Source organism: Panthera leo, chromosome E1 (assembly GCF_018350215.1).
Source record: "Panthera leo isolate Ple1 chromosome E1, P.leo_Ple1_pat1.1, whole genome shotgun sequence".
Lineage (NCBI taxonomy): Eukaryota > Metazoa > Chordata > Mammalia > Carnivora > Felidae > Panthera > Panthera leo.
In genome coordinates this window covers 23830554-23852946 of record NC_056692.1, presented here as the reverse complement: position 1 = coordinate 23852946, position 22393 = coordinate 23830554, and the positions used below count along the sequence as shown (strand labels likewise).

The 22393-nt window shown below is 40.1% G+C and overlaps 1 protein-coding gene across 8 annotated transcripts in view; it reads right to left on the bottom strand.

Moving 5' to 3' along the window:
* The window catches only part of ACACA (acetyl-CoA carboxylase alpha), a 277010-nt gene that overhangs the window by 48321 nt on the left and 206296 nt on the right, over positions 1–22393 (bottom strand). For all 8 annotated transcript variants that reach the window (XM_042917229.1, XM_042917232.1, XM_042917230.1 and 5 more), the window contains one exon: positions 21898–22008. In XM_042917229.1, the coding sequence (XP_042773163.1) occupies positions 21898–22008 (111 nt within the window). The remainder of the gene's footprint in view (positions 1–21897; positions 22009–22393) is intronic.

The following is a 22393-nucleotide window of genomic DNA, read 5'->3' as shown; positions in this document are numbered from 1 at the left end:
TTAACCACCATCAAAATCACCCCAAAATTTCCCTCAAGGGGGTGGGATCAAGATGGTGGAGTAGGAAGATCCTGAGTTCACCTCCTTCCACGGACAAACCAGAACTACAACTACATATAGAACAACTATCTCTGAAAATGAAGTGAAGACTGGCAGAAAAGATTTTACACAACTAAGAATATACAGAAAAAGCCACACCAAGATGGGTAGGCAGGGCAAGATGTGGTCTAGTCAGGACCTACACCCCTGGTGTGGTGACCCACAACTGGGAGGGATATCTCCACTGTAAAGGCCTTTCCTGAGGAATGAGGGGTCCAAGTCCCACATGGGCTCCCCAGCTCAAGGGACCTACACCAGGAAGCAGAGCCTCCATAACATGTGGCTTTGGAAACCAGTAGGGCTTATGTACCAGAGAGCAGCAGGAAACTTAGACTTCTAAGAGAGTCACTAATTTTAGGGCATGTGCTAGAGGGGCAGATATCTGTTGGAACATTCTCCAGGGAAGGAAGCATTGGCAGGCATCATTTTCTTTACCCCTCTTCTACCTAGTTGGCCTGGTGGTGGTGAGAGACAGTTCTGACACTCTCCATCTCCTGTGCTAGCACTACTCACCACACCCCAGCATTGCCCTGCGGACTCCCCAGCCCCCATCCACCTACCCTGGCAGAGTCCTTCCCAAGTGGCTCCCCCCACCCCACCGTCACACCCAGGGGGTAGTCTCTGCCAACACCAGAGCCCCTCTCCTCCAGTGGCCCCTGTTCCAAGGGGCCAGCCTCACGCACCAGCAAGTCTGCACTAACTGTGGCCCAGCCTCAACAGGAAGGTGTGTGTAGCCCACATGGGAAACCCTGGGGCAGGGAGGAGGGCGAAGGTACTTGGACTGAGTGACCAGGGTGGTTTTGTGCTACTGGGCCCACAGGACACCCTCTACATAAAGCCACTTCTTCAAGACCGGGAGATAAAACTGATCTACCTATACATAAAAACAAACAGAGAGTTAAGGAAAATGAGGAGACAAAAGAACAAGTTCCAAATGAAAGAGTAAGACAAAATCTCAGAAGAAGAACTAAATGAAATGGAGATAAGCAATCTACCAAATTAAGAGTTCAGAGTAATGATCATAAAGATGCTCATTAAACTCAGGAAAAGAATGGAAGAACATAGTAAAAACTTTAACAGAGAGATAAAAAACAGAAAAAAGAACAAATGAGAAGTAAAGAATACAATAACTTAAATGAAAAATACACAAGAGGATGAATCAGCAACAGATTAGATAATGCAGAAGAATGGATCAGTGATTTGGAAGACAGTAGTGGAAAACATACAACTAGAACAGCAGAAAGAAAAAAAAATAAAGGTAGTTTAGGGACTTCTGGGACAACATCAAGCATACTAACATTCACATTATAGAGGTCCCAGAAGGAGAAGAAAGGGACAGAAAACCTATTTGAAGAAATAATGGCTGAAAACTTCCCTAGCCTGGGGAAGGAAGCAGACATCCAAGTCCAGGAAACACCAAATAAGATGAACCCAAAGAGACTCATATCAAGACATGTTATAATCAAAATGTCAATAAAGAGGGAATCTTATGGGAAGCAAGAGAAAAACAACCAGTTAAGTACAAGGGAACTCCCATAAGACTATGAGGTGATTTTTTAGCATAAACTTTGCAGGGCAGAGGGAGTGGCATGATATATTCAAAGTGTGAAAGGAAAGGACTTATAATCAAGAATAGTCCACTCAGCAAGGCTATCACTCAGAATAGGAGGAGAGATAAAGCAGTTTCCCAGACAAGCAAAAGGTAAAGGAGTTCATCACCACCAAACCAGTCTTACAAGAATTTTTAAAGGGACTGTTTTATTTTTATTTTTTTGTTTTTTGTTTTTGTTTTTTAAATAGGCTTCATGCCCAGCATGGAGCTCAGTGTGGGACCTGAACTCACAATCCTGAGACCAAAACCTAAGCCGAGATCAAGAGTTGGACACTTAACCAACTGAGCCACCCAGGTGCCAAGGGACTTCTTTAAATGGAAAAGAAAAGGCCATAACTAGAAAGAAGAAAATTATGTAAGAAAAAAAAAATCTAACCGGTAAAGGTAAACATACGGTAAAGGTAGTGGATCAACTACTTACATAGTTAGTATGAAGGTTAAAAGACAAAAGTAGTAAAATCGTCTAGATCTACAGTAATTAGTCAAGAGATACAACCAGAAAACAATGAACAAAATGGCAATAAGTACATGTCTCTCAATAATTACTTGAAACGTAAATCTACTAAATACTCTAATCAAAAGACATACGGTGGTTGAATGAATAAAAAAATGACCACCAGGGCACGTGGGTGGCTCAGTCAGTTGAATGTCCAACTCTTGATTTCAGCTTAGGTTGTGATCTCATGGTTGTGGGATAGAGTCCCATGTTGGACTCTGTGCTGGGCATGGAGCCTGTTTGGGATTCTCTCTCTCCCTCTCTGTCCCTCCCTCTCTCTCTCTCTCTCTCTGCCCCCTCCCTGACCCATGTGCTCTTTCTCAAAATAAACATTAAAAAAAACAACAACAACAAGACTACCTATATGCTGCCTATAAGAGACTCACTTCAGATCTAAATACACACATAGATTGAAAGTAAAAAGGACAGAAAAAGGTATTCCCTGCAACTGGAAATAAAAGAAAGCTGGGGTAGTAATACTTATATTAGACAAGTATTATATTAAAACAAAGATTGTAAGAAGAAACAAAGAAGGGCATTACATAATGATAAAGGGATCAATCCAACAAGAGGATATAACAATTTCAAATATCTATACACCCAACACAAGGGCACAAAAATACACAAAACAAATATTAACAGATATATAGGGAGAAATTGACAGTAATACAATAATAGCAGGGAACTGTAATACCCCACTTACATCAATGGATAGATCACCCAAACAGAAAATCAACAAAGAAACAGTGGCTTTGAATGATACATTATACCAGATGGATAGATGGACAGATGGATGGATGGATATATATAAACACGTACAAAATCAGCAGAATACACACTCTTTTGAAATTCGTATGGAACATCCTCCAAGACAGATCACATGTAAGGCCACAAAACAAGTGTCAATAAATTTAAAAAGACTGAAATCACACCAAGCATCTTTTCTGACCATGATGGTACCAACTAGAAATCAATTACAAGAAGAAAACTGGAAAAAACAGAAACATGTGGAGGATAAACATTATGCTACTGAAAACAAATGAAAATGGAAACACAATGTTCAAAAATCTACAGGATAGAGCAAAAGCAGTTCTAAGGAGAGAAGTTCATAATAATGAAGGCCTAACTACAGTAAACAAAAAAATCTCAGATAAACAACCTAATCTTTCACCTACTGAAACTAGAAAGGACAAACAAAGCCTAAGATTGGTGAAAAGAAGGCAAATAATAAAGATCAGAGTGGAAATAAATGAAATAGACTAAAAAGACAACACAAGTGATCAATGAAACTAAGAGCTGGTTCTTAGAAAAGATAAACAAAATTGATAAACTGTTAGCCAGACTCAACAAGAAAAAAAGAGAGAGGGCCCAAATAAAAATGAAAATGAAAGAGAAGTTACAACCAAAACTGACTCTTAGTATTGGTTTGTGAGATCAACCCCCGTGACAGGCTCTACATGGACAGCACAGAGCCTGCTTGGGATTCTCTCTGCCCCTCCCCTGCTGAGGTACACTCTCACTTGTGCTAAGTAAATAAACTTAAAAAAAAAAAAAAAAATCTGAACAGGCCAAACCCTATTAATTAAATTCAACCAGTAATCAAAACACTCCCAACAAAGTCCAGGACGAGATGGCTTCACAGGTGAAATCTACCAAACATTTAAAGAAGAGTTAAGACACTCAGATCAATGCAACAGAATACAGCACCTAGAAACGGACCCACAAACGTATGGCTAACTAATCTTTGACAAATCAGGAAAGAATATTCAATGGAATAAAGACAGTCTCTTCAGCAAGTGGTGCTGGGAAAACTGGACAGCGACATGCAGAAAAATGAACCTGGACCACTTTCTTACACCATACACAAAAAGAAACTCAAAATGGATGAAAGACCTAAATGTAAGACAGGAAGCCATCAAAATCCTCAAGGCAGGCAAAAACCTCTTTGATCTTGGCCGCAGCAACTTCTTACTCAACATGACTCTGGAGGCAAGGGAAACAAAAGCAAAAATGAACTACTGGGACCTCATCAAAATAAAAAGCTTCTGCACAGCGCAGGAAATAATCAGCAAATCTAAAAGGCAACTGACAGAATGGGAGAAGATATTTGCAAATGACATATCAGATAAAGGGTTAGTATCCAAAATCTATAAAGAACTTATCAAACTCAACACCCAAAAAACAAATAATCTAGTGAAGAAATGGGCAAAAGACATGAACAGGCACTTCTCCAAAGAAGATATCCAGATAGCCAACCGACACATGAAAAAAATGCTCAACCTCACTGATCATCAGGGAAATACAAATCAAAACCACAATGAAATACCACCTCACACCTGTCAGAACTGCAAACGTTCACAACGTAGGCAACAACAGATGTTGGAGAGGATGTGGAGACAGAGGATCTCTTTTATACTGTTGGTGGGAATGTAAACTGGTGCAGTCACTCTGGAAAACAGTATGGAGGTTCCTGAAAAAATTAAAAATAGAACTACCCTACAACCCAGCAATGGCACTACTATGTATTTATCCAAGGGATACAGGTGTACTGTTTCAAAGGGGCACATGCACCCCAATGTTTATAGCAGCACTACCAACAATAGCCAAAGTATGGAAAGAGTCCAAATGTCCATTAACAGATGAATGGATAAAGAAGATGTGGTATATATATATACAATGGAGTATTACTTGGCAATCAAAAATAATGAAATCTTGCCATTTTCAACTACGTGGATGGAACTAGAGGGTATTATGCTAAGCGAAATTAGTCAGTCAGAGAAAGACAAATATCATATGACTTCACTTCTATGACGACCTTAAAATACAAAACAGATGAACATAAGGGAAGCAAAAATAATATAAAAAACAGGGAGGGGGACAAAACATAAGACAGTCTTAAAAATGGAGAACAGAGGGTTACTGGAGGGGGTGTGGGGAGGAGGGATGGGCTAAATGGGTAAGGGACATTAAGGAATCTACTCCTGAAATCATTGTTGTACTATATGCTAACTAACTTGGATGTAAATTTAAATAAAATAAAATAAAATAAAATAAAATAAAATAAAATAAAATAAAATAATTGAAAATGAACTCATTCTATGAGGCCAGCATTACCCTGGTAACAAAACCACAAAGCCCCACAAAAAAATTTACAGACCAATATCCCTGATGAACATAAATGCAAAAAATCCTCAAAAAAACGATTAGCAAACTGAATTCAATAATACGTTAAAAGGATAATACATGTGGAAGGATAGTTCAATACCTGCAAATGAATGAATGTGATACCCCACATTAACAAAAAGAAGTATAAAAATCACATGATCAGGGGCTCCTGAGTGGCTCAGTCAGTTAAATGTCTGACTCTTGATTTTAGCTCAGGTCATGATCTCACAGTTTGTGAGTTTGAGCCCCGTGTCAGGCTCTGGGCTGACAGTGTGGAGACTGGGATTCTCTCTCTCCCTCTCTCTCTGCCCCTCCCCTGCTGGAGCTCTCTCTCTCTCGCTCAAAATAAATAAATATACATTAAAAAAAATTATATGGTCTCAACAGATGCAGAAAAGCATTTCGCAAAAACTCAATGTCCATTTATGATAAAAATTCTCAACAAAAAAAAGGGTAGACAGGGAACATACCTCAACATAATAAAAGGCATAGATGACAAAGCAACAGCTAATACCATAAGCCAACAATGAAAAGCTGAAAGCTTTTTCTCTAAGGTCAGGAACAAGATAAGGTGGTGCCCAAATGTTTTAATGCTTTATTTATGTTTTGAGAGAAAGAGAGAGAGAGAGAGAGCAAGCTAGGGAGGGGCAGAGAGAGAGGGAGACGCAGAATCTGAAGCAGGCTCCAGGCTCTGAGCTGTCAGCACAGAGCCCGACACAGGGCTTGAACTCACGAACTGTGAGGTCATGACCTGGGCTGAAGTTGGACGCTTAACCGACTGAGCCACCCAGGCGCCCCCATGACCACTTTTATTCAACATAACATAGGAAGTCTTAGTCACAACAATCAGACAAGAAAAAGAAATAAAAGGCATCTAAGTTAGAAAAGAAATAAAACTGTCATGATTTGCAGATGATGTGATACTATTTACAGAAAATCCCAAAGACTCCACCAAAAAAACTATTAGAACTGGGGTACCTGGGTGGCTCAGTTGGTTGGGCATCTGACTTCAGCTCAGGTCATGATCTCGTGGCTTGTGAGTTCAAGATCCATGTCAGGCTCTGTGCTGACAGCTCAGAACCTGGAGCCTGCTTAGGATTCTCTGTCTAACCTCTCTGTCGGCCCCTCCCCGCTCGCTCATGCTTGCTCTCTGCTCTCTCTCAAAAATAAATAAACATTAAAAAAAAACCAAAAAACTATTAGAACTAATAAATGAATTTAGTAAAGTTCCAGGGTATAAAATTAATATGCATAAATCTGTTGCATTTCTATAGACTAATAATGAAGCAGCAGAAAGAGAAATTAAGAAAACCATCCCACTTAAGCAAGTGCAACAAAAAGAGTAAAATGCCCAGAACTAAATTTAACCAAGGAGGTGAAAGACTTGTACTCTGAAAACTATGAAACATTGATGAAAGAAACTGAATAAGACACAAATAAATGGAAAGATATTCTATACTCACGGACTGGAAGAATTAATGTCGTTAAAATGTCCCCACTACCTAAAGAAAGAGTCAATGGACTCTCCATCAAAATACTCTATCAAAATGGCATTTTTCACAGAACTAGAACACATAATCCTAAAATTTCTATGGAACCACAAAAGATCCAAATAGCCAAAGCAATCTTGAGAAAGAAGAACAAAGCTGGAGGTATCACATTTCCTGATTTCAAATTATATTACAAAGCTATAAGTAATCAAAAGATTATGGTATTGGCACAAAAACAGACCTATAGATCAATGGAACAGAAGAGAGGGTCTAGAAATAAATCCATACTTACACAATTAATTTTCAACAAAGGGTGCAAGAATATACAATAAGGAAAAGACAGTCTCTTTAATAAACAGTGCTGGAAAAACTTGACAACTACATGCAAAAGAATAAAACTGGACTATTTTCTTACACCATATACAAAAAAATACTCAAATTGGCTTAAAGACTCAAATGTAAGACCAGAAAGCATAAACCCTGGAGAAGAAAACATAGGGAGTAAGTTTTTTGACATGCCTTAGCAATATGTTTTTTGGATTGGTCTCTTTAGGCAAGGGCAATAAAAGCAAAAATAAACCAATGGGACTTCATCAAACCAAAAAGATACTACATAGTGAAGCAAACCATCAACAACACGAAAAAGCAATCTAATGAATGGGAGAAGATATTTGTAAATGATATATTCAATAAGGGGTTAATATCCAAAATATATAAAGAATGCACACAATTCAGTATCACAAAAATGAACAATCCAATTAAAACATAGACAAAGGACCTGAATAGACATTTCTCCAAAGAAGACATACAGGTGGCCAACAGGCACGTGAAAAGATCCTCAACATCACTAATCATCAGAGAAATGCAAACCAAAACCACAATAAGATTATCATCCCACATCTGTCAGAATGGCTAGTACCAAAAAAATAAGACAAGTGTTGGACAATGATGAGAAAAAAAGGGAACGCTAATGCACTGGTGGTGGGAATACAAACCAGTGCAGCTACTGTGTAAAACAGTATGGAAGTTCTCCTAAAATTAAAAATGGGGCACCTGGCTAGCTCAGTAGGTAGAGTGTGCAACTCTTGATTTCAGGGTTGTGGGTGTGAGCACTGTATTGGGTGTAGAGATTACTTTTTAAAAATTAAAAGAAAAAATTAAAAACAGAATTACCATATGACCCAGCAATTCCACTTCTGGGTATTTAACCAAACAAAATGAAAACACTAATTCGAAAAGATACATGCTCTTCTATGTTCACTGCAGCATTATTTACAATAGCCAAGGTATGGAAGCAGCCTAAGTGTCTATCAATAGATGAATGGAGGGGCGCCTGGGTGGCGCAGTCGGTTAAGCGTCTGACTTCAGCCAGGTCACGATCTCGCGGTCCGTGAGTTCGAGCCCCGCATCAGGCTCTGGGCTGATGGCTCGGAGCCTGGAGCCTGCTTCCAATTCTGTGTCTCCCTCTCTCTCTGCCCCTCCCCCATTCATGCTCTGTCTCTCTCTGTCCCAAAAATAAATAAAATAAAAAAAATAGATGAATGGATAGTGGAGATGTGTGGCATGTGGGTATCACAGAATATTACTCAGCCATAAAAAAAGTCTTGCCAATTGTGATGATATGGATGGACCTGAAAGTTATTATGCTAACTGAAATAAATCTGAGAAAGACAAATACCATTTTATTTACAGGTGGAATCTAAAAAACAAATGAACAGGCCACAAACAGACTCAGAAAACAGAATGGTGGTTGCCAGAGGGATGAGTGTGTGTGTGTGTGGTGGGGGGTGGACAAAATAGGGTACAAATTTCCAGTTACAAAATAAATAAATCATCGGAATGTAATGTGCAATATAGAGAATACAGTTAACAATATGGTAACAACTCTGTATGGTAACTGACGGTAGCTAGTTGTATGGTAGTGATCATTTCATAATGTAGTATACAACTGTTGAAGCACTTACTTTATATACCTGAAACCAGTATGATATTATATGTCAAGTACACTTGAATTAAAAAAAATTTTTTCTCTTATCTCCTTTATAATCCATTCCCTTCCCCCCAGCTTTCTGCCTCAACAGTTTTGCCATTTCTAGGATGTTCTACAAATGGAGTCATATACTACATACTATTTGGAGTCTAGTTTCTTTCAGTTAGTTTAACACATCTGAGATTCATTCATGCTGATGTAGGTGTCAGTAGTTCCTTTCAACTGCCGAGTAGTATTCCATTTTATGGAAGTACCACAACTTGCTCATCTGTTTGCCTCTTGGTGGACAGGTGGGTAGTTTCCAATTTGGGGAAATTATGAATAAAGCTGCTACAGACATTCGTGGACAGGTTTTTGTGTGGATATATATTTTCATTTCTCTTGGGTAATACCCAGGAATAGGATTGCTACATTATACGGTAAATGCCTATGTTTATTTTTTATTTAAAAAAAAAATTTTTTTTTACATTTATTTATTTTTGAGAAACAGTGAGACAAAGCATGAGCGGGGGAGGGGCAGAGAGAGAAGGAGACACAGAATCTGAAGCAGGCTCCAGGCTCTGAGCAAGTGGTCAGCACAGAGCCTGATGCGGGGCTTGAACCCACGAACTGTGAGATCATGACTTGAGCCGAAGTCGGACCCTCAACCGACTGAGCCACCCAGGTGCCCCTGTAAATGCTTATTTTTTAAAAAAAGAATGCTAAACTTTATTTTTTTATTGAAGTATAATTAACACACATTGTTGTATTAGTTTCAGGTATACAAGATAATGAAGCAATTGTACATAATACTCAGTGCTCATCTAGATAAGTGTACTTTTAATCTTCTTCACCTATTTCACCCATCCCCCCTTCTACCTCCCCTCTGGCAACCACCATTTTGTTTTCTGTATTAAGAGTCTGGTTTTTGACTCTTTTTTCCTTTGTTCCTTTGTTTTGTTTCTTAAATATGAGTGAAACCACATGGTATTTGTCTTTCTCTGACTGGCTTATTTCACTTAGCATTATACCTTCTGGGTCCATCCATGTTGTTGTAAATGGTAAGTTCTCATTCTTGTTTATGGCTGGAGTAAACTTTTTCAAAGTGGCTGTACTATTTCACATTTTTACTAATATGTATAAGAGTTCCAGTTGTTCTGCACTCTCACCAATACTTAGTATTGTCAGTTAAAAATTTTATCAAAAGAATTTTTTTCCTTTATTTTAGTGGTGCCTAATTGTGGTTTTTAATTTGCATTTCTCTAATGACTAACGATAAGCATCCTTTCATGTGCTCTTTTACCATGCTCCTATCTTTTTTGCTGAAATTTCTGTTCAAATTTCTTAAAATTAATTAAATTTAAGCCATTTGAAAATTTTTTATGTTTATTTTTGAGAGAGAGAGAGAGACAGAGCACAAGCAGGGGAGGGACAGAGAGAGAGGGAGACACAGAATCCGAAGCAGGCTCCAGGTTCTGAGCTGGCGGCACAGAGCACGACGTGGGGCTCAAACCTGTGAACTGTGAGATCATGACCTAAGCCGAAGTCAGAAGCTTAACTGACTGAGCCACCCAGGCATCCCCTGAATAACAATCTTCTATCATATGTTTTCAAAAGATGGAAATAAAAAAAAAAAATCCCAATGGTTTTCTGACAAGGACAGAAGATGTGAGGTTGGTGTGGAAAGACAGAGGGCTGTGTGACTGTCTGTGCCCACCAGTGGTTAGGCAAAGAGTCTGGTGCTCGCTGGGGTCTGGTTTCTTGTGGAGTAGCACTTAACAGTTCATCTTGGCAGCCTTTTTCTTTTTTTTAAGGTTTATATATTTTTGAGAGAGAAAGACAGGGAGAGAGAGAATCCCAAGCAGGTTCCATGCTGTCAGTGCAGGGCCTGATGTGGGGCTGGATTCCATGAACCGAGCCAATATCAAGAGTTGGGATGCTTAACCAACTGAGCCACTCAGGCGCCCTTGGGCAGCCTGGGTTTGTTTGTTTTGTTTTCTCATTTACATCTGGTGGGCAGCAATTTTACTTTTTTTTTTTTTTACTTAAAAAAAAAATTTAATGTTTATTCATTTTTGAGAGAGAGAGAGTCAGAGCATAAGCAAGGGAGAGGCAGAGAGAGAGGGAGACACAGAATCGGAAACAGGCTCCAGGTTCCGAGCCGTCAGCACAGAGCCCGATGCGGGGCTCAAACCCTCGAACCTTGAGATCATGACCTGAGCCAAAGTCGGACGCCCAACCGACTGAGCCACCCAGGCACCCCTTACTTTTTACCTTTAGGTCACATGAAAAGCCTGTTACTGTTTTTCAAGTCTAAATTTGAAGCTCCATGAAAGCAGAAATCATAACCACAGCATAAGGATAGAACTTTATACATAACAGGCATGCAATAAATGCATATGAACTGCCATAATTCTTGGTGCTCTACAAAAACTCAGCTTTGATTTATATTTTCAGCAAGTCGAACTAACATACGCAAAAGAAATCTTCCACATTAGTGTTATAATGTGTAGCAGCTTTCTTAAGCAAAATGTTTTTCAATTGTCCCATCCTTTTAGTTTTCCCTAGTGCAAACATTGGGTTTTTATTTCAAAATTCCTTACCTGAGCTAGAATTAAGCTAGCAACTCTATCTAATATAAAGTCATATTATATTAGGGTTGCTCTACTGAGCTGCATAACCCTGCTTCATCTGTTGAGAAAAGGCATATTTTATCAATGGGTCAGATAGAAAATGAAGATATTCAAAACTTGATTATATGTTCCAGTGGTCCTCACTTCTATTTGCATCTTATGCTGTTAGTGAAATTTGGGTGGGTTCTTTTCCTTAATAACACTGATTTCTCAATTTCTCTTATGTGCATGCGATTTTGAAAGGCTTAAATTCCAGACACTGAGACATTATTAAAATTAGGAACCAGTCAGGAATCAACCAGAAGAACTTGAAGCCGGCATGGTAATCTGTAGTTCAATCTAAACAGCTCTTAAAGATTCTCCTTTCATAATTCAACACTCCTGACTGTGTACATTAGCTGATTAGACTATGTGAAGGTGGCCACTCTGAGAGGGAACATAGCTAGATTTGGATCCAGCACAGGGGACATCTGGAATGATGAACAGCCAGGAGCCAGGTTTCTAAACAGTCTCGTTTCCTGAATCTTTATCATATTCACACAGCAGTCTGCACACAGCCTGAGCCCAGGTCTGTCTTTCTCCTAGGAAAGGCTGGAGTCCTTGCATTCCTAATCTACCAATGTGTGCAGCTCTTGCACTTTTAATTTATGAGTGTTTAGGGGGGGAACTCTCTGACTTGGGAACATATTGGTTCGGTCTAATGCTTGGAGATTATTAAACTTGGAGCTATGCTCCACTATCAAGTCTACAGATCTTTTATTTAGAAGATATGGTGCTCTAAATGCACAAAGAGCTCCCTGTCACCTTCACATTAAAGCCCCTAGTGCCTGGTAAATGGAATTATATAGCTGTCATCTCCTTTCCCCAAAGTTTTAAGAGTACAATGGGCTCATTTTTTCACACTCCATCCCAGCTTCAGAACTAAGAGACCTACTTTGTATTGATTTAAGGTCTCAGAAATAAATAAACCTGCTTCACTGCTGTGATTCACAACAAATTCATGATACACTATTGCATGATATATTTCAAGCTCTTGCTCTGGCTCTCTTTTTCCTCTGGTGAGTGATGGGGGAGGTGGGAGGTAGTGGGGAGCTGCAAAGCTGACAGCCTGATGGTTATTGGAGATGGCTGCTGACTGCAAATCCAAGAAAAAGACACTGTTGGAGGACTATGGGTTGGGTTGTTTTTTTTTTTTTTCCTTTTTTTTTTTTTTTTACGGGGGAGCAGAGGTGAGAAGCTAATTTCCTTGGGTTTCAGGCTTGGGCTGGGGAGAAGAAAGGTTAAGGGGAGAAGATAAGGGTAAACGGAATAGGCAAAGCTTCCAGTGAACGCTAATTTGCAAAGACAGAGCTATAAACATTTGTAGAAAGAGAGAAAGGTGAAGAAAATCCAGCGTAAGAAGGTGTAACATAGGAATGACTGGAAAATGAAACAGCTGAACTGCTCCATTTAAGGGATCCTGTTAACAGTCCTAAGAAGGCACTCAGCTTGAGTTTAGGGACAATGTTTTATTAGAGGCAGAAAGCGCAGAGACCCTGCATGGCACAGAATCTGTGAGATAGAGGCATTTCTTCACTCTTATACTCAGGAAGCAGCACAATGCTAGAAGTTGAAACAGATCACTCCAGAGACAGGGTAGAGAGATGACAAAGGGCTACACGTAGAAAGTGAGCCAGAGATTGCTGAGGTGAGAGGTAATAAATTCTAGCATTTTAGATTTGGTTGTGTGCCCTTAGAGCTTTAGAGTATCTCAGTCTACAGTCATCTTCACTGATTCCTGAAATAAGTATTACCTAATTGTGGACCCAATGAGTTTTAACTAAATACAGTTTTACCTAAATACACAGAACCCAAGGGGCACCTGGGCCGCTGTTGGTTAAGCACCAACTTTGGCTCAGGCCATGATCTCATAGTTTGTGAGTTTGAGCCCCAAATCGGGCTCCGTGCTGACAGTATAGAGCCTGCTTGGGAGTCTCTTCTGCACCCCCCCCACCCTCTCTCAAAATAAATAAGTAAACGTAAAAAAAAAAAAAAAGAATACACAACACCCAAGAACCTCCAACTGTGTAGAGGGCCAACAAGTCAGGTGGTGGAGAAGCAGGAGATAATAAGGCTCTCAAAACTTTGCATGACACCTTGCAGCAGACCCCTAACCTACAGAGTACTTCCAACTGGTGTACATTTTAGCTGTTCTCTTATAATTGCTACTTATTTCGCCGTTTTGGCTGGCAAGAATGTTATTTCTGAATCCAGTTTCCTTTCTATCTTTGGATAGCATTTTCATCTTTAATCTGTTAAGACAAAGCCAGATTCTGAAAACAAAGTACATGGGAAAGATTTTGGTTCCATTCAATTCCATACAGGTTACACCATAATACTGGGAGTTGCTTTGTTAATTCTGAACACTACTTTTTAAGAGGAATTGGTCTGTACAATCGAACAGGCTGTAGCTAAATGTGAACTTCATACAGATGAAAGGGATTGGCTCATAAAGTACTGAGCCCCCCTTCAGTTGAGGTTTTCAAGCATAACTGAATGAATGTTAGGCAGTAACATGTTACAGAGGAAATTTGAACAATGGTTGAGTGGTTGGACCTTTGAGGATCTTCCACTCCCAATAATTATAATTCTATGGCTACTTGATGTCATCAATAGTTATCATTAACACCACCACTACCACATCGCATTTATTTTTCTGTAATAGGGATAAGAAATGAGATTAACAAAGTTTTAATTACTATTCTTTACAACTCCTATTCCTAATCTTGTTACAATGTAATAACTTCATATATCACTAACATGTAATCTCACTACTATATAACACACTAATATGTAGCAACTATTTTATTTTGTTTATATTTTTAAGTTTATTTATTTATTTTGAGAGAGACAGAGACTGTGTGAGTCGGGGAGGGGCAGAGAGAGAGGGAGACAGAGATTCCCAAGCAGACTCCACACTGTCAGCACGGAGCCTGATGCAGAGCTTGAATTCACAAACTGTTAGATCATGACCTGAAATGAAACCAAGAGTCAGACACTTAACCAACTGAGCCACCCAGGCACCCCTGTAGCAACTTTTAGACCCTACCTACCCTCCTTCCCAATCTATTCTCTCTCTGGTCCAGCCTAACATGGTTCCCTGGCTACAAATCAATAGATATAGCATAACTGAATACTAAAAATTCAAGAGAATTTAAGATTAAGAGATCCTCTGGTCTTCACCTTAGGGTGGGAAATGTATTTTATAAAAAGGAAATTGAGGCCCAAACAGAAGAAAGTCCAGTTATTTACCTAGTAAATGCAGGGAGCGGAATGATGAAAAGTTTTTGTTTGCCTTTTTTTTAACCTAAAAGTTTTGTTAACTTCAAAAAGTTTGAGCATTTATAATAGGTTGTCAAACATAATAATTCCTGAGTCTGTATTTAATGCCCTAGGCAGGGCCTCAGAGCACTCACTCCATCTAGAAGTTCAGTACTGATACTTGTTTTAGGTTCTCCCAAGTCATTAGTTTCCAAGCCACTGTACCCACACAGGGCTCTCTTAGTCAGAGGCAACTTCTCTAATGGAGCTCTGAAGGGAAATTCTACCCTGCAAGATCTCTAAACCAGACAGCTGGAGATCAGGCTGAGGGCAGATCATGACTCACTGATGGAGTCCAACATACCTGGTACAGTTTTCTACCAAACCCGAGGAACATCAAATGAAAAAACAAAATGGGGGCGGGTTTGCCCATATTTTGTGTGTGGGTATTGGGGTCCAGGGTTTGAAAACTAAGAAGATGTGCCCATGGCAATCCTTTCTGAGAACTCATTCATAATGCTAAAGCGAGGCTTACTCAGAAAGGAAGCTCAAATGCCCTCTTTAAAAGGAGAGCGATCCCATCTGGAGCTTCCGGAGTACAGGGACTGTCTATTGTGAAAATAGGTAGTTAGGGACTTTTAAAAATGCAAATTGCTGGTCTGATCCTTAGAGTGATTATGGGCTATTGTATCAACAAGTCCTTAGGGACTACTGTAGACAGATGACTGACACATATACTGCCCTATCAGGACCCAATAGGGTGCCTCTGACGTTAATGGCTTTCCAAAGTGCAGTGATTGTCTTTAGATAACATCTATTGGGAAAGTCAATACATGAATGTACTGCCATGGCGAGGACGGACATTTAACATTTTCTTAAAGGAATTTTTGCCTTCAAAGGATCAGAAAGATGTTGTGTTTAAATTTCCTTTCCAGGGTCTGGACAATGTGTTGCAATGAGAAAGAACCCTAAATTCAGCTTAGGGAACACTACAACAGTGTCAGTGACTTACCTATATTAACTCATTTAATCCCCATAAGACCTGGTAAATAGGTACTATTATTATCCTCATTTTACAGTTAATACAACTGTGACCCAGAAAAGCTAAGAAAACTGCCCAAGGTCACACAAGCTAGTAGGTGGCAGAACCAGGAATTAAACCCAGGCAATTGGGCTTTAGTGTCCATGCTCTTTAAATTATGTGAAGTTACAATGCTGCCTCACAGCAAGAGCTAAATAATCTCTCCTTTTTTCAAAAAAATATTCATTTACTATTTTTTTAAGTAATCTCTACACCCAACGTGAGGCTCAAACTCATGACCCCAAGACCAAGAGTCACCTGCTCCACCGATTGAGCCAGACAGGTGCCCCTCTCTTCTTCCCTTCTTGAGTCTCTGTAACTCTTTCATGTTGCATGTCACAAAGTCATGGGTGCATATGGAGAATGTACAGTGCACGTCCCCAGTCCTACAAGCTTGTGGGAGGAGCTCTGATGTTGCACATAACAGAGTGAGCAACGACTTCACATTTCATATTGCACAAATACATAAAAATATGTGTTTGCAAACTGAGATCCAGAGGACTTGCATCAAGTCTCAAAAACAAGATTAGAATTAGGGCCCTACGGACCTAACATATATAGCCCTAGCCACACCATCATATAATTTCTTTTTTCCTGGCAGATTCAGTGGAAACAGGGGCCTGATCTTGGTAAGGGAGATGAGATTATGGCATCCCCCCCCTCCCTAAAGCACAAGTTTTATCTTTTATTTATTTTTTTAATGTTTACTTATTTTTGAGAGACCAGAGCATGAACAGGAGAGGGGCAAAGAGACAGGGAGACACAGAATCGAAAACAGAGTCCAGGCTCTGAGCTGTCAGCGCAGAGCCCAATGCAGGGCTTGAACTCAAGATCTCGAACTGCAAGATCATGACTTGAGCTGAAGTTGGACACTTAACTGACTGAGCCACCTGGGCACCCCACGCAGAAGCTTTAAAATGTCACATATCAACTCCTGAACGAATCTATAATCCCATTTCTCACAGTCATTGGTACATGCCTTACCTCCACAATTAGGACAGGCTATAAATTGAAAATCCTGATTTCTCTGTGTATACCTCAAGTCTGGGGGATGGAGTGAGGACTAGCTGGCTCTGGTCTACATCAGTGTTACCTTACAACTCTAGGTCCTTCCAGCCTATCCACCACCTATGTATTAGAGACATTACGTAGAAACAGGAATGGTGGAATAGGGGAAGTAAATCTGAAAGTTACTGGAAATATCCAATGGCACCTTGACTCAGAAGTTTATGACTGTACAAACTGTCTCAGCCCCTTAAGGATCTATCTTACCAGTTCCCCAAGCACACTGGTTGCTGCCTTTGGCAGGGTAGCGTGACACTCTTCCAGCAGGTTAGTATCACATCCATCAGGTCTGCCTTACCACTCAATGAGGCATTCTGAGAAATCTGCCACCTACAGCCTACAGTTTGTAGAGCTAAGAACCTATGGTCTTCTACCTTGGGGGGGGCATGAAATAGCAGACCCTTACAAGCTTCTCTTATTTATGTCATCATGCCCATGACATTTGGACAAAAAGGGAAATGACCAGGCCTTGTGGATACTAAGCAGAGGGGACTGAGCTCATCTTTTTTTTTTTTTTTTTAAGTTTTTTTATTAAAAAAAATTTTTTTTAATGTTTATTTATTTTTGAGAGAGAGAGAGACAGAGTGCGAGTGGGTGAGGGGCAGAAAGAGAGGGAGACACAGAACCCAAAGCAGCCTCCAGGCTCTGAGCTCTCAGCACAGAGTCCAACGCGGGGCTTGAACCCACGAACCGAGCGTGAGATCATGACCTAAGCCGAAGTCATACACCCAACTGACTGAGCCACCCAGGCGCCTCTATTTATTTTTGAGAGAGAGAGAGAGAGAGAGAGAGAGCAAGTGAGGTAGAGGGAGGGGGAGAGAGAGAGAGAGAGAGAGAGAGAGAGAGGGGAGAGAGAGAATCCCAAGCAGGCTCTGCACTGTCAGCGCAGTGCCCGGTGTGGGGCTCGAACTCATGAACTGTGAGATCATGACCTGAGCTGAAATCAGGAGTCAGACACTTAACCAGCTGAGCCACCCACGCACCCTAGGACTGAGCCCATCTTGAATAAAACTTGAGGACATGGAAGTTCATGTTCTGATGCAGATTTAGTCTTTGCCAATGGAACCAAGTCACTTTACCTCTTACTGTTGTAGTCTTCCGATCTGTAAAACAGCCTTGACACCACTAGCCCACCCCAGAAGGTAGCAAGGGGCTGGACTGATGTTGATTTTAAGTTTCAAATAGAGTCATCCAGACTGCTTCTAATCACCAGCCCAATGCCTTTTGTTCAAATAGCAAATCTTCTGCGGCACTTATGAAAACCCAGATACTACACCCCTCCTCAACTTGGTAATATTTTGAATGTTTTACAAATAACTACAGGCAACAGAGAACAAGATAGACAAGGAAAGAGAATATACAAATACTGAGATAACAGGGGGAAAGGGATAAAAATATGAATGCAGGAAGCACTTGGAACAAAAGACACAGTGGCAAAGGACAGTGCCTGTGAATAAAATGTGTAAATGTACAGTAAAACCACTGAAAGTAAAAAACAGGAAACTGCCAGAGCATTTATATTTTATTTGCAGGTTACTACTGTTGGCTACAAAAAGAAATCCTTTACAAAGTAAGAGTCTTTGGAAGCAAAAAGGTAGGAAGGTCTGAACTAATTAAAAACAGGTCGGCTAACGACAGGCAACATCACGTGTGCACTGAGATGGAGTGTAGCCATAAAAGCTTGACACATACATGCAATGTATTAAGTTGGGAATGTGTGTCTCTCCAGCTTCATATCTATTAAAGGAACAAACAATTTACATGTTGCTGTATTACAGAAGTATGATATGTGGTGTGTCAACCCTTTCTCTTCAAATTGAACCATGTTAAGTCAAATCAGTGATGGGGGGGTTGGGGTGGGGAGGGGAGGAGAAAAGCAGGGAGAAAGAAAGTTTCAAAAAAATCTCTGCCTCAGCAAAAGTTTTCATTAAAATTTTAGACAAATGATCCCTGTGTCCTTCTCCCTTGCTGCCTGGGGCTCCATGCTATTTCTATGCAAATAACAACCTCGTGGTTTATATCTTATTATTTCCACCGGAGCTGCAGCGACATGACCTGAGACGTGTAAGAGGTTGGGGGGGACGGGGGGGAATTGGAGAGGAGAGAGAAAGAGAGAGAAAGAGAGAGGGAGAAAGGGAGAGAGAGATGGAGTGGGTGTTCACTCAAGTGTGAAAAAATATTGTCAGGAGTGAGCGTCAAGAACAAAAAAAAAATTGCAGGGATAACGTGTTTATTTCAGTCCCCCCACCCCCAACCCCCACCCCCACCCTACCCCCCCTTGCAAACCAGCACCTTTTAAAATTCATTGGGCATCAGGCGATCATGCACAATCCATCTGCTTTCACTTTATCATTTGCATTTCATGCCTCCTGGCTTTTGATGTGCTGATACTTTGATGCAGTCAGGAGACGCGCATTATCATTATTTCAATTTTCAAAGGGGTCAATGGGATCGGCACTTGCACACACAGATTTCTTTTTTCCTACAACCTCTGCACACCCCTCCTTCCCTATTCTTCACCCCAATGTTTAACATAAAGGATGAAGACTCAAAAAGGCGGGGGTCAAATGTTTACAGTCTAAAAGCTTGCATATACCACCTACATTTCCACTTTGCACAGGTACACGCATACTCGAGCAAAATAGTCAAGGCTTAAGGAGGTTCTACAGTGTTTTCAGACACACACAAAGACTTTCTCACATATGGATACTCAGGGAGGCACACGGAGAGAAAGAGAGGGATCTGGAAGCAAGATACAGACACAAAGAGACAAGAGAGACCAGCACTCACGCAGGAAGAGACACGCACTCAAAGTAACCTGCACACACCCATAAGAGACATTCCCACAGAAAGGCACACAGAGATGTTGAAAGATACTAGTACACACAAAGACGAAACATGCAAAAGGAGTGAGTCAGAGGGAGCAATCTATGCTTGCAGCTTCCGTATAGTTTCCTTTTTCATACTGGATAGGCAAAGGGGCAGACAGGACGTTCTGAATGAATTTGCATGAAATCGGGTGTCTTCCAACAACACGTCTGTGTACTTAAGAGGCACTGACATGAAGACAGTGAAGCAGGCAGAGCAGGATTAGGTAACCTTTATAACTTGATCACTCCCTTCAGCTACAAATGATCATGTCCTTCTGGAAATGAGCATTGTTTGGTAAGTTACAGCTGCAGCTTTCCTTGTCCTTTCCCCTGCAACCACACTTCTCCTTTAACAAGCAGCCCTGCAGGCTAGGAAGAAGGGGAACATAATAAATCTCATCAGAACAATTCAACTAGATTTTAAGAAAAATTCCCTAATGCTTCCTTTATGACACAAATGAAATTCAACTGGCAAGTTTTTAGGCAAAAAACAAAAACCAAACAAACAAAACTCCCCAGCAGTAGTAACAATACTTTTGCTTTGTGTATTATTCTTTGTGTATAACATGTTCATAGGGAGAAAATAAGAAAATGTAATGAAATACCCTTCAGAAATTAGCTCTCTGTCCAGGTATGGGAATACTCGTGTCTTTTTTAAATTCCATCTTTACAGATAATCATACCTACAATTCTTTGCGACATTCATCAATATCTCATCCTAAGAAGGTATCCAAAAGAGCAACTTAAAAAAAAAATTAAGACTCTCAGCAGTTTCTCCCACTGCAATAATCTCCTTCAGTAGTGGCAGTTCACAATGTCTATTTTTAAGCTACTCTCCTAAAGGGGAGTGGGGTATGCAAGTTTGCCATTGTTAGCACAGCTCTGCCTTTCCTTGGAGGGAAAAGCAAGCCCAGAGAAGGATACAGACCTCTTAAGGAATGCAGAGAGCAAACTGCATCAGACGATTCTCCTCATTTCTGACATCTCCAAAAGCTAATTGGACCAATGGATATATCCACTTTTAAAAAATGAGGTAACAGGACACTTACTTCCTATCCTTCCACTGCAAAGTCAAGGCTTGATAAAGTTTGCACAAGTCCAGTAAACCCAGTAGTTGATACAATTCAGCGTGCATATAACTCCACAAGATAAATCATCAAATCGTATAAGAGAGAAGAAAAGGGAACTGAAATTGTAATGAGGACCAACACTTTGTGCCAAGTGCTAGGTACTTTTGCTTATGATTTCTCATTTGATCTCCACTGTATCATTTAAGCGTGTAAGTTATTATCCCCCTTTGACAGACAAAGAAAGCTGAGGAGCTGAGAGGTTACATGAGTTGCACAAGGTCAGCCAACCAGTCCTAGACTATTACACATTCCTGGCTCTGGAGAGAAAATAATTTTCCTATGTCTGCAGAGAAGTCAGAACTACACTGTCTTTTGTATATTCAGGTATACTTAGATAGTTTTCACTCTTACAAGCGGTGACCTCACCAACCATTTTTTTTTTCCTTTGGAAAAGCCCGTGAGCTTGAATTGAAAAGGCACAAGAATTTCTTTTGAAGGGATGATAAATCTCTGTCATACCCTTTCCCAGAAATTCATCCATGCATCCATCTACCCATCTTTCCATTCAATATTTACCAATTACTTCCTCTACATTCACAAATTTCTCAGAACATTAAAATGATATTGTCAACATGTTCAGAAGATGTTTCAGAGACAGCTCCACATCTGGGAATAGATCTCTTCACTTACTCATAGATAAAAGAAAGGAAAGGAGGGTAGAAAAAAAGCATTCAATTAATTCTCTTCCTAGAAACACTAGAACGTAAGCCCTTCAGAGCAAGAATTCTACATGGATTGTTCATGAACATATCCACAGAACTTGGAACAGTGCCTGGCACAGAGTAGGTACTCAAAATACTTGTTGAATACAATGAATGAATGAATGATTAGGTAAGCAAGGCAATGGGCAGGAAAGATGGAGATAGAGGGGAATAGATTCAGGGAGGCATGGACTGAAAGGCTTCTCCTCAATCAGAATCTTGAATTAAGAATTCACAATCATCTTCATACAGCTTCACACACTTCACTCAGACTCTAGAAACTTACTTTGTTGAGAGCTCCAGCTCCGGTCAGAATTAAGTGAGAATTTTCAACCTGGATGGTTCTCTGTCCCAGCCGGACAAGGTAAGCTCCAATCCCAATAGCCCGGCATGTAACCTTAAAAAAGAATAAATTAAAGAGAGAGAGAGAGAGAGAGAGAGAGAATAAATTCTACATGTCACAGATTTATGTCCCCTCCCAAGCTGTAAGAACTAAGGCACAAATGTATAAAATCTACATTAATAGAAAAAAAAATTGCTTTTTAGAAAGTTTGCTTGATTAATAACAATGTTAAAAAAGCCCCACAATTTCCTGGTCAAAGAAAAGAAGGTACAGAATTCACTGAATTGGACCAAAGGGGATTAGACACAAAGGTTCACAGGCTGTTTATTTCTCTTATACTTCTTCCCATTTCATAGATGCTTGGCATCTATACTAGAGGTAAGAACAAGAAAAGTAGTTAAGAGAAGAAATTCAAGCTATTAAAATTCTCGTAGAATAT